General features: G+C 41.0%; 1 protein-coding gene across 2 annotated transcripts in view; it reads right to left on the minus strand.

Moving 5' to 3' along the window:
• The window catches only part of tsc2 (TSC complex subunit 2), a 77,286-nt gene that overhangs the window by 5,515 nt on the left and 58,815 nt on the right, over window positions 1-12,956 (minus strand). For both annotated transcript variants that reach the window (XM_067440789.1, XM_067440788.1), the window contains 7 exons: window positions 12,345-12,871; window positions 6,524-6,602; window positions 5,002-5,088; window positions 4,732-4,918; window positions 3,033-3,172; window positions 2,853-2,931; window positions 2,652-2,743 (listed from right to left, as the gene is read on the minus strand). In XM_067440789.1, the coding sequence (XP_067296890.1) occupies window positions 2,652-2,743; window positions 2,853-2,931; window positions 3,033-3,172; window positions 4,732-4,918; window positions 5,002-5,088; window positions 6,524-6,602; window positions 12,345-12,871 (1,191 nt within the window). The remainder of the gene's footprint in view (window positions 1-2,651; window positions 2,744-2,852; window positions 2,932-3,032; window positions 3,173-4,731; window positions 4,919-5,001; window positions 5,089-6,523; window positions 6,603-12,344; window positions 12,872-12,956) is intronic.

The following is a 12,956-nucleotide window of genomic DNA, read 5'->3' on the forward strand; positions in this document are numbered from 1 at the left end:
AGTGTGGATACGGAGTGAACATTTTACTCAAAGTCCAAGTATCTAACCAAAAACTTGAGAGTAGTTTTTGGCACTGGGGAAAATGGTTTAAAATGCTTTTCTCGAGTGAATGACTTGCATAAAATGTTCTGACAAACTATGGAGCAGAGGTCAAAAACATCCTTCTATTTTTGTTTAGGGGTGGGGATCGCTTCGTTGCTGCACCATATGATATGATTGATATCTATCAACTCGAAATCCATAACTTTTTGTCTGCACAGTCTGAAGATGATATGATTTGATTTTGGAGATTGGAAAAAAAATCAGTTCTTTTTTTTTAAGAAAATCAAAATGGCAGACAGGCAGTTCGGCTGACTATGGCAAAATTGGTGTTCATGGACTTTGTTCTTGGGATGACCCAAGGAATCGGTTTCATTACTGTAGGCTAACGTAATCAAAACGTATTTGCGTTTTTCATGTCCAAAAACGAACCCACGGTGGTGCTGCCACGAAACTTTTTGAGTACTGTCAGGACATGGTGCCGAAGACACATACCGAGTTTTGTAATGATACGCTAATACAAAGGATTTTAAAACATAATTTAAAATGGCAGATATGGGAAACTTAAGTATCATTTTACTCGACATGCTGCACCGAATCTAAAGACAGTTTTGTGATTTTTGGCCAAAGTGTTCAAAAGTTATAAGCAAAAATAGCCGTTTTTCATGACCACTAGGTGGCACTGTCACGAGATGGTGCAGGTAGCCTCAGATCATGGTTGTCATAACACACACCAAGTTTGATCAGAATACGCTAACGCGGTGCAGAGATATAGCCTCGCGTCCATTTTGGCCCGTTCTTCGTCAAATTAGTTTGTGCGTAATTCAAGAATCGTTTGAGGAATCAACTTTTTGTCGGCATGGTCTGAAGACGATTTTGTGAAACGTTTTTTTATAAAGTTCAAGTTAGCAGAAAATATTATCATGATGGAAAACGTCATGTGGTGCATTCGTATAGCCAAGGAATCAGAGGGGTGGGGTGGGGGGGATTCTCTAGCCCTTACGGTTCAGAAGTTATTAGCATAAATGTAAGTGCAACTTTGGACAGTTGTTTAGAGATAGAAACTTCAAATTTGCTATAGTGACAGTTCACTTCGATGTACGCATGTTGGAAGTTCGGCCCGTCAGCGAGGCACGCAAACATGACAGTCACGCGGCTCTTAAGCCGCCTTTCCACTGCACACGACATTCGGACACGACTGTCGGAGTTTGCCCCCTAGTGGCAGTCGCACGGAAATGTTATTATGATCGTACACGGCAACATGGGAGATATCTTGCGGTCTCATTTGTATACTTCTCTAGAAGCATATCGAAACCTTCTCATATACGGTAGACAAAAACATGACGACACACTGCGTCTTTTAAGTGTTTTTATTTATTTATTCTCTGATCTGTTCATTCTTCCAACAGCCATAGGACCGGACCAGCCGCCTCAAACTAGTAAACTAGATCACATAAGTTAAATTACTAAGGTGAACTGTGATTCACTCTCACAGACACACACACACACACACACACACACACACACACACACACGAGCGGCGCAGCGATCGTTACACAAGAGCCAGACAGCAGCCGCTGACCTATCTAATATCAGCACTAAATAACACCGTTTACTCTTATTCACACACTGAATATAATGATGGTGTGTGTGTGTGTGTTTCAATTACCGGCTGACCCCGACCCATTCGGCAGATTTATTTAGAAAAATATATAATTTAATATTCATCTATTATGCATTTTTAAAAAGGTTGTAAAACAAAATAAAACCTGATAAACAAAAAGAATAATAATTCTCAACTTGCGCACACACTGATTTGATTGGACAACTTTGGAATACATCACATCCGGTCGGCGTGTCGCATACGGTGTAGTCGCTCAAGTTCAAATATTTGAACGCATCCGAAGCTCAAAACGGATCCGTAAATTCCGCATTCGCATATGGTCGGCACCCCACGCAATCCCCGTACGACTCTCCATTGGAAATGAATGACTTCCGGTCCGACGGCGGTCGTTTGTCGTGTGCAGTGGAAAGGCGGCTTTAGACGGTAAGCTTTACTTTGACTGTTAGCGTCTGGTCCTTTAATATTACACTCCGTCACACCGTAGTTCTTGGCACACTCGTTTTACATGTATTTAGCGCCACCGGTTTATTATTGACATGTAAAGTCTAGACCCTGAATATAAGATGAAACCGTTTTTCCAGATGTATTTCTAAGAAAAAAAAGTCTTATATTAAATTGGCTGGACTGATGGGAAAGCAGCATCTCTCGGTCTAAGTCTAAGTCTTATATTCGGAACAAAACAATATATTAAAAATCAAGTACTTTTGTACTTTTACTCAAGTAAAAATTGAAAAGGATTACTTAAACCTTTTCATGGAGTAATAGTCTATTAGGCTATTAGTATTTTTACTCAAGTATTTGATTTGTGTACCCCTGATTTTGACATAATTGTGTTTGTATTTGACCATTCAAGCTGTGAAAGAGAAAGTGAATTGGGGATTGGAAATGTAAAAATGTTTTTCTCTATCAAGATTTGTGAAACACAAGAAGAAGAAAAAAAGACAAAGGATGAAAAAACATTGAGTCAAAGTAAGCCGAGGAGTCTCACATTGGCGTGCAGCGCCATCTGTCTCACGAGCAGTGGAAGGTTGCGGTCAGAAACGATCTTTGCCACACTGGTGTCGACCAAACCCTCCAGATCTGAGAGAGAACGAGGAGTCACAGGGTTGCAAAGCACAACAACACATACATGCAGTCACTTCTGCTTCACTATAACACTAATATCTGAAGGAAAGCGGTTTATCTCAACCTTTCCGACACTGCAGCGTGACCAGGTTGCTCTCATAGTCCAGAGGCTTTATAAGCACCTCCACAAAGTTGAACTGGCCCTGTCAACATCAACACACAAAATGTCATATTTGATAAATGGCTCAGTAAGACAGAATGAGGCAAAACCAGTAATGCAGTGTGAACGGACTCTCTCACACACCTTGATGGTGCCCAGTTTGTACTCCTCCCCGGAGTCATTGTAAACCACCACCACAAAGTCGTTGCCGATGTGGCGTTTCTTATTGCAGCAGCCCTTGTCACTCTCCCGGTTCGGCATAAGAGTGGCTATATGGAAAATGGCTGCGGAGGGAAGAAAACATCAGCATTAGTCAGACGCGGCGGCGGCGGCGGCTTCCAGCTCGTGCTCGGCGCTCTCTTTATGAACACTTAAGTGTCCTCAGACGCCTCCCATAATGAGCTCAGTATACTCCATAATGGATCACATGACTGAAGCGCATAAAGTCTATTCACCGTACTTGAGCTTGTGAAAGGTTTGCCTGGAGTTTTCTAAGTGTTAGCTTTTTCAAGGAATATGATAATTCAATCAATCAATGAACTTTATTTATAAAGTGCTTTTACAATGATGATTGTTTCACAGTGTCAAACAGGACAATATTGCAACACAATTTGATTCAGCTATACAGTCTTTCTGGAGAAAACGGTGATGATATCAGATTATTTTAATTCATCATATAGCAACAATGTTGGCAGATCAGTTATAGTTTATAGAATTAATTAAGACCTAATTAATTAATTTTATTTGTATATTTAGTTGCATAACTTAGATCATAATTTTAGTGTCCCCAACTGAGCAAGCCAAGCCAAAGGCGACAATTTACTAATTAATTTGATAATTAATAGTAAATAATAAAAAATGTTACAAGAATAAAAATAAGAATATGTATTAAATTAATAAATATTAGAATGAATAATACTAATTATTACTATTATTCTATTATAATCGTCGCTTAAATTCAAAAGTGAGTGAAGAAATTCTGACTAGATCATAAAAGGTTTGCTAGTACATTATTTCTTAAAACTTTCTAATAATAATTATAATTATTATTGTTATTATTATTATATAACTAAATATATATTATTCATATGTCTACAAATGCTATTATTATTATTATTATAATAATAAGAAATAATATTCAATAATTGATCTTTAGAAATAAAAATAATATTATATAACTATATATATATATACATTATAATTACTACAACTACTATTAATATTATAGTAATAAGAAATAATATAAAATAATTGATAATTAGAAAGAAAAATAATAATAATTACTAATAACTATGATTATTATAAATAATACTATATCTTAATAATAAAAATAATAATAATTCATTTATATTTCTTACTTCTACCACCACTAGCTATTATTACTGCTACTTTTACTGTTAGTAGTAAGAAATAAAAATACAGAATTAATAATAAAACAAATTCTTATAAATTATTTCATTAAAAATGTATTAATAGTAAATTATTATTATATAATTACTATTATTCATATTAATAATAATGTAATAACTTAGCTAGTAATAGCAGTAGTAACAAGAAATAATAAATATGACTACTACTACTATTATATTTAAAAGTAATATTATATTTAATTATATTAATAATGTTAAATATAAAATAATTGTTAGAATTAAAAATACATATTCTTATAGTTGTTTTACTAAGAAAATTATTTGGTAATATATAGCAATATAATAGCTACAGTATTTACTAACAAATATAATTGTTATGACAGAGTAATAATAATCATTCTTTATTTCCATTTCTTACTACTATTACTACTACTAATAAATAATACGATGATGTGACACTAATGCCCTCTGACCTTGCATGATGTCATCGTGCCAGCAGTAGGTGAACTCGCCGTCGTCTCCGTACTGATCCAGTCCACCCAGAAAGATCTGGTCTGGGTCGCAGTCCTTCAGGTGGATCAGCTTCCCCAGGCCCGTGAGGAACTGAGCGTACCGGTTAGAGCCGTACTCATTGGACAGGATAGACACCTCGTTATTTGCCTGATAAAAAACAACCATAAATCATAAAGACTTCCTACAAACCAATCTCAAACAGCAAATTGGAAAGAGAAGGATGGCTCTACCTGGCCGGCTCCCACAAACACCACACCGATCTTGTGAGTGTCATACGGAGGCATCTGATCCAAGACCTTAACAGCACGATCTATCAGCTGTGAACACCACACCAGACTAGATTAATATAAGCCAATAATAATAAAAACAGGCCAATGAAAAGTGTTTGGAAGAATCTCACAAAGACATGTCTCTCATTTCACACCATTAACATTATATTTAGAAAAAGTATAGTAAAAAACAGATATTAAAATGCCCCATCTAGACATTTTTAAATAAATGTTGTTCCATTAAATAAATGATTTACAACAAATAGTATTTATATAACTCACATACACTATATTCCCAAAAGTTTGGGGCGCCTGCCTTTACATGTACATTACATCTAATATGGAGTTGGCCCACGCTTTGCTACTCTAACAGCTTCAGCTCTTCTGGGAAGGCTTTTTCTCAAGGTTTAGGAGTGTGTGTATGGGGATTTCTGGCCATTCTTCTAGAAGCGCGTTTGTGAGGTCAGGCACTGATGTTGGACGAGAAGGCCTGGCTCTCAGTCTCGGCTCTAATTCATCCCAAAGGTGATCTATCGGGTTGAGCTCAGATGTGCAGGCCAGTCAAGTTCTTCCACACCAAACTCGCTCATCCATGTCTTTATGGACCGACGCTTTGTGCTCTGGAGCGCAGTCATGCTGGAACAGGAAGGGGCCGTCCCCAATCTGTTCCCACAAAGTTGGTTACATGAAATTGTCCAGAATGTCTTGGTATGAAGCATTAAGAGTTCCTTTCAATGTAACTAAGGGGCAACGCCAAACCCCTGAAAAATAACCCCACACCATAATCCCCCCTCCACCAAACTTTACACGGCAATCAGGCAAGTACCGTTCTCATGGCAACCGCCAAACCCAGACTCGTCCATGAGATTGCCAGACAGAGAAGTGTGATTGGTCGCTCAGAGAACACGTCTCACTGCTCTAGAGTCCAGTGGCGGCTGCTTTACTCCACTGCATCCCACGCTTTGCATTGCTCTTGGTGATGTAAGGCTTGGATGAGCTGCTCGGCCATGGAAACCCATTCCATGAAGCTCTCTACACACTGATCTTGAGCTCATCTGAAGGCCACATGAAGTTTGGAGGTCTGTAGCTATTGACTCTGCAGAAAGTAGGTGACTTCTGCACACTGTGACCCTAAGCATGCGCTGACCCCACTCTGTGATTTTTGTTCCCAATCGCTTCCACTTTGTAATATCACTAACAGTTGACTGTGGAATATTTAGCAGTGAGGAAATTTCAGGAATGGACTTATTGCACAGGTGGCAACCTATCACGGTACCACACTTGAGCTCACTGAGCTCCTGAGAGCAACACATTCTTTCACTAATGTTTGTAGAAGCAAACTAATGTTAACAAATGAGACCTTATTGTAAAGTGTTACCAATATCTTATTTCTCTCTTTTGATTTGCGCTGTAAAATGACCTTAAAGTTTTCATGAGATTCGTCCAAATTATAAAAGATGTAAAAGAGACACTGTCACCTGACCTGAGATTTGGGCAGCAGGAGGGGTTTGTTGGCTTCATTGCCAAAGAACGGCGAGTGATAGAGCTGCAGGAAGACGAAGCTGCAGACAGAGGGAAGAGGAGCAAAGGTCAGACTGCTGTAGAGCACCCATCTATTGATCCTCCACTCCAACACAAGCGCACATTAAACCTGATACCTTTAAAATCCCACTCGAGCTTCACACAGCTTTCATCTGCCTACACACAACTTACCTCATCACACAGGAAAAACATCAAAGTTAAAGGTGAAGAAGTTTGGAGAGGATAAGCATCCAACTCCACTCGATCGCGGAGCATGAGGTCAGAGCAGGAGAAGTGTCCTGAAACACTCTCCCCTCCTCATGAGACCTATTAAAAACGGCCCAGCACAACTTTGCAAATTAGGATAAAACCCTTGTCTGGCTCCCACCAGACCAAGCTCAATCTTTTAAGATTGAACATTAGTCTGGGGAGTCTGCTCTGTATTTTCTACTGCACAAGAGGGGAAAACTCCAGGCAGGAAATGTGTCAACAAACGTGCTGGTTTGTAGCATTGGTCAGCGGTTTGCAGGAGCAGCAATGGCAGAGAGCAATTTATGCAGGTTTTGCAAAAAAACGAATAAAAGTGAGTAGTATTTACACCCACTCCAACGATTGTTGGCTAAACTAAAGACGCCATTGAGCATTGTCGAGAGGTTAAAAGGATTTGGATTGACGGTCGTGCAAGAGACGCTTCTCTATCGTCATCGTGTTAAACCCGCCAATATCGCGCCAGGTGGATAAGCCAGTTTGTGATTGCTTCCCGTAATAATTTGTAGCGGACGCAGGATAGATCGGGCTGGGTTTACCCAGTCTAATAAAAGCCAGGACTTAAAATAAACCTTCCCTTGACAATAATCGAATGGAAAACATGATGCACTGCTAACACAATATGGAAAGACAGGGTTAGGATGTGCAACTAACTAACCACAGAAGCACTGAACTAATGATATAAGTATATATTCATATACACTAAAAATATATATCTGTCTGTCTTTCATCTGCCTATCTTTGGTCTGTCTGTCTGTCTGTCTTTCATCTGCCTATCTTTGGTCTGTCTGTCTGTCTGTCTGTCGGTCGGTCTATCCGTCTGTCGGTCTATCTGTCCGTCTGTCTCTCTTTCATCTGCCTATCTTTGGTCTGTCTGTCTGTCTTTCATCTGCCTATCTTTGGTCTGTCTGTCTATCCGTCTGTTGGTCTATCTGTCTGTCGGTCTATCCGTATGTCGGTCTATCTGTCCGTCTGTCTATCTGTCCGTCTGTCTCTCTTTCATCTGCCTATCTTTGGTCTGTCTGTCTGTCTTTCATCTGCCTATCTTTGGCCTGTCTGTCTGTCTGTCTATCGGTCTATCCGTCTGTTGGTCTATCCGTCTGTCGGTCTATCTGTCCGTCTGTCTCTCTTTCATCTGCCTATCTTTGGTCTGTCTGTCTGTCGGTCGGTCTATCCGTCTGTCGGTCTATCTGTCCGTCTGTCTCTCTTCCATCTGCCTATCTTTGGTCTGTCTGTCGGTCTATCTGTCCGTCTGTCTCTCTTTCATCTGCCTATATTTGGTCTGTCTGTCTGTCGGTCTATCCATCTGTCGGTCTATCTGTCCGTCTGTCTCTCTTTCATCCGCCTATCTTTGTTCTGTCTGTCTGTCTGTCTGTCTTTATCTGCCTATCTTTGTTCTGTCTGTCTGTCTGTCTGTCTGTATCTGCCTATCTTTGGTCTGTCTGTCTGTCTGTCTTTCATCTGCCTATCTTTGGTCTGTCTGTCTGTCTGTCTGTATCTGCCTATCTTTGGTCTGTCTGTCTGTCTGTCTTTCATCTGCCTATCTTTGGTCTGTCTGTCTGTCTGTCTGTCTGTATCTGCCTATCTTTGGTCTGTCTGTCTGTCTGTCTTTCATCTGCCTATCTTTGGTCTGTCTGTCTGTCTGTCTGTCGGTCTATCCGTCTGTTGGTCTATCCGTCTGTCGGTCTATCTGTCCGTCTGTCTCTCTTTCATCTGCCTATCTTTGGTCTGTCTGTCTGTCTGTCTGTCGGTCTATCTGTCCATCTGTCTCTCTTTCATCTGCCTATCTTTGTTCTGTCGGTCTGTCTGTCTGTCTGTCTGTCTGTCTTTATCTGCCTATCTTTGGGCTGTCTGTCTGTCTTCCTTTGGTTTGTGTCTGTCTGTCTTCCTTTGGTCTGTCTGTCTGTCTGTCTGTCTTCCTTTGGTCTGTCTGTCTGTCTGTCTTCCTTTGGTCTGTCTGTCTGTCTGTCTGTCTTCCTTTGGTCTGTCTGTCTGTCTGTCTGTCTTCCTTTGGTCTGTCTGTCTCTGTCTGTCTTCCTTTGGTCTGTCTGTCTGTCTTCCTTTGGTCTGTCTGTCTGTCTGTCTGTCTGATTGTCTGTCTGCCTATCTTTGGTCTGTCTGTCTGTCTGCCTATCTTTGGTCTGTCTTTAATCTGTCTGTCTGTCTGTCTTTAATCTGTCTGTCTGCCTATCTTTGGTCTGTCTTTAATCTGTCTGTCTGCCTATCTTTGGTCTGTCTTTAATCTGTCTGTCTGTCTGTCTTTAATCTGTCTGTCTGCCTATCTTTGGTCTGTCTGTCTGTCTGTCTGCCTATCTTTGGTCTGTCTGCCTGTCTGTCTTTAATCTGTCTGTCTGTGATCTGTCTGTCTGGGTGCCACCTATCGTTGCTGGTGTATTGTTGATGTACAATTCTAGACCCTGAATAGAAGACGAACCCTTTTTTCAAATGTAAGAGAAAAAAAACATCATATTCTGAACAATACGGTATAATCATCCATACAGGAAATGGTTTTTGAGTGACAGGGAGCTTCAGTCCTCATTAGGAAGTGATTGTGACTTTATCCAAACGGAGATGCCTTATACCCAACATCTTACAATCTGCTCACAACAGTTTCAAATGGACTGTAAACTGTTTCAAGAAAAAGACAGACAACATCTCTTAGTTTGACCGAGACCGATACGGGCCCGTGATGAAAGAAAAAGTGTTTATGGGAAACTCACTAGATTTCCTGGATGTCTCTCTATAAATAAGAAAACAAGCCTATCGATCGCCAGACTCTGGCAGCGCTGAACTTCACAAAGATGGATGGTAGTCATTTTCAAGTAATTCTAAGTCTAAAAGGCAACAATTTAAAAGCGCTCAAACTCAAAAAGCGCCTCACTTTACAAAATGAGCCGAGTGAAGAAGGCAGGATGATTTAATGTCAACAGGGGCAATGGATGATGACAGTAATGAAAAATAATGAAGCTTTCCAGCCATATCATTACTCTCTATAAAATACTCTGCTTTTCCTGGAAAATGCAGCACTTGGTGAGGAGAGCTCAAACGGCTGCCGTTCAAAAAGACATTACAGGAGCAGTAACGTTTGCTAAGCATAAATCAGACGACGCTTACGCCATCCATTACACACAGAGTGATGGACGGAGACGTTTGACGCTCGCTGTCATGGATTGTCGATAGTTTTGAATTGCGGTGTAGTTTTCAAACAGAAACCAACACACCATTGTGCAGGAGGCTCTTCCCCACATGGGGCTTTGTCCCTGTATTTAGTTCAAGTATATGCAATAAACTTTTTAATGTGAAACATCTGCAAAATAAATGAGACAACCCAAAAAAAAAAATCCATGATGCAACTGCAACCACTCAACACTTCATCTTCTGTATTTTTATAATGTGTGAGTAATAAATAATGTGTTGAAGGTTGGCTAAGAGAATATGGTTCTCATATTATGTATTATTGTGTTATTGATGAGGCATAGGAGCGTGATGTTATTTCTCACTAGATGGGGTTTAAGCACAGGGTAGATGTGGTTTAAGGGTGGATGCACTTTAGGCTAAAAAAACAGCCTATTTACTGTCCCAGGGTAGCCTGACAAGCCAGACCCACATCCAGATGTTTGGTCTGGAAACTCATCATTGACAGCTCAATCCGAGGGGCGGATAAACGGTTGTCTTTCAAACTCCCTCTGCACGCGATAGGATAGCGCTACACCAACCAGAGCAACGAAGGTGAAGCAGAGCTCGCTGACAGACAAAATATATATTTGCCGTATCCGGTCGGCTAAACTCCGAACACATCTTCCCTTTTTAAGAATGACTTCAGTGCCGTTCTTTGTTCTTTTCTCAGAGAAAAGCTTAACTCCAAGTCTTCCAGTGTCGCGGTCAAAGCTGATTCGAAAGACCGCCGTTCGCCAGCTTCTGTGTTTACTAAAAGTTAACTCTGCGTCATTATGTTAAGCCCCGCCCACCGACTCTATACACGATGTGATGGGACCGTCAAGAGTTAGGCGTTTACAGCTCAGAAGGGTATTGAGAGTTGCTAGACGACACTCACGGCAGATTAGATTTGCTGCCGCTAGGGTGCATCTAGATTTCTAGGCTAGTCCCAGGGTGCATTTTAATAAATGGCTCTTGAAATTTGCACGTCAAAGTTTTAACCAAGAATTTTTTTCACCATAATTTAGTTAACTCTCATGAAATTAGTTTTGTGTTATGGTATATAAATGATAAAAAACATTAAAATGAAAAACTGTATTACAATTAAATACATATTCTAAACATGAAATTATTTCTTTTCTTGTTTTGAAATCTGACTGACCCTAAACTTTCGAATGGCAGTGTATAACATATAACTGATAAAAGATGCTTAAAAACGGTGGCCTGTGTTCAGTGTACCGTATTTTCCGGACTATAAGTCGCATTAGGGCAGAAGCACACATAATCGACCAGAAGAAAGAAAGTTTATAGTGAGTGAGGAACTTGTGAGGGAAAAGCAGAGGTTACTTTAACTGTTATGAAGAAAACAGAAAGCTAATTGTGGACTGAAAGCAAGATGGCCAGAGCTGGAGGAACGAGTCCACAAATGCTTGAACAATTTTTTTCAGGGGTAGGCTACAGGATTGAGCGCCCTCTTGCAGCTGTAGATGTAAATGTTTGTTCTTGTCAGTCTGTATGAATTAAATTTGATATATAAGTCGCACCTGACTACAAGTTGCAGGATCAGCTAAACTATGAAAAAAAAGTGCGACTTATAGTGTGGAAAATATGGTAAGTGACTCAATGACTCACTCATTAAGATGGTCAGCGTTTGAACGAATTGACTCGATGAGTCACTCATTAAGATGGTCAGCGTTTGAACGAATCGACTCGATGACTCACTCATTAAGATAGTCAGCGTTTGAACGAATCGACTCGATGACTCACTCATTAAGATGGTCAGCATTTGAACGAATCGGCTCGATGACTCACTCATTAAGATGGTCAGCGTTTGAACGAATCGGCTCGATGACTCACTCATTAAGATAGTCAGCGTTTGAACGAATCGACTCGATGACTCACTCATTAAGATGGTCAGCGTTTGAACGAATCGGCTCGATGACTCACTCATTAAGATAGTCAGCGTTTGAACGAATCGACTCAATGACTCACTCATTAAGATAGTCAGCGTTTGAACGAATCGGCTCGATGACTCACTCATTAAGATAGTCAGCGTTTGAACGAATCGACTCAATGACTCACTCATTAAGATGGCCAGCGTTTGAACGAATCGACTCGATAACTCACTCATTAAGATAGTCGGCGTTTGAACGAATCGACTCGATGACTCACTCATGTTTGTGTAAAGGCGTTTGATTTAGTCTTTGCACGTTTATTTTATCACTGGGTCGGCACTTCCACCTGCGTCATGCGACCTTTCCGACGTGATGAAAATACGGTAATTGCATGAATACACTTGTGTTAAATATAATGTGTAAAACCGAAGGTAGAAAGATTTTGGAAGAATGATTTAATTTCACCTGGGACTGAGTCCTGAGTTCTTCTCTGCGTTGGATGGCCCTCCCCGGTTGTGGTACGAGTCTCGTTCCATCTTCCTCTCTCTGCGGGACGAGGGTGCAGACACTGAAATGGTGTGTCCGCGGGGCCTGTGTCCGCTGGGAGAGAGGGGTCCCGTCGGGGCCGTGGGAAACTCCAGTCTCATCCTGGAGGTGGATGAGGATGAGACGGAGACACTGGGGCTGGAGCTGGATGGGCCGGCGGACCCAACGCTCTCTCCTGAAGCCTCCCTCTCAACCGGAGCCGGGACTGTCTGGATCTTGGAGCTGAGCACCTCTCCTTCCGCGGCACTCTGGGCTTTAATAAACGCTTCGGGCAGAGTCTGCAGCTCTGGGGACGAGCTGGACTTATTCAGGGTGGTTGGGGAGAAGGTGAGGTCAGCGTCATGGGGTCCAGGGCTGGAGAGGGCCTGTGGCTGGTCGATTGGGATACCGCCTTCACTCACCTCCTCCAGGGTCGACTTATCCTCCTGACTAGATGTTGAGGAGGACTTGAGAGTATAGACAAGAAATTACATGGAGAAATATTATTATTTTATTCTTAATATTATATAATTATTACCACATTTATTATTA

Source organism: Pseudorasbora parva, chromosome 4 (assembly GCF_024679245.1).
Source record: "Pseudorasbora parva isolate DD20220531a chromosome 4, ASM2467924v1, whole genome shotgun sequence".
In the NCBI taxonomy this organism is placed as follows: domain Eukaryota; kingdom Metazoa; phylum Chordata; class Actinopteri; order Cypriniformes; family Gobionidae; genus Pseudorasbora; species Pseudorasbora parva.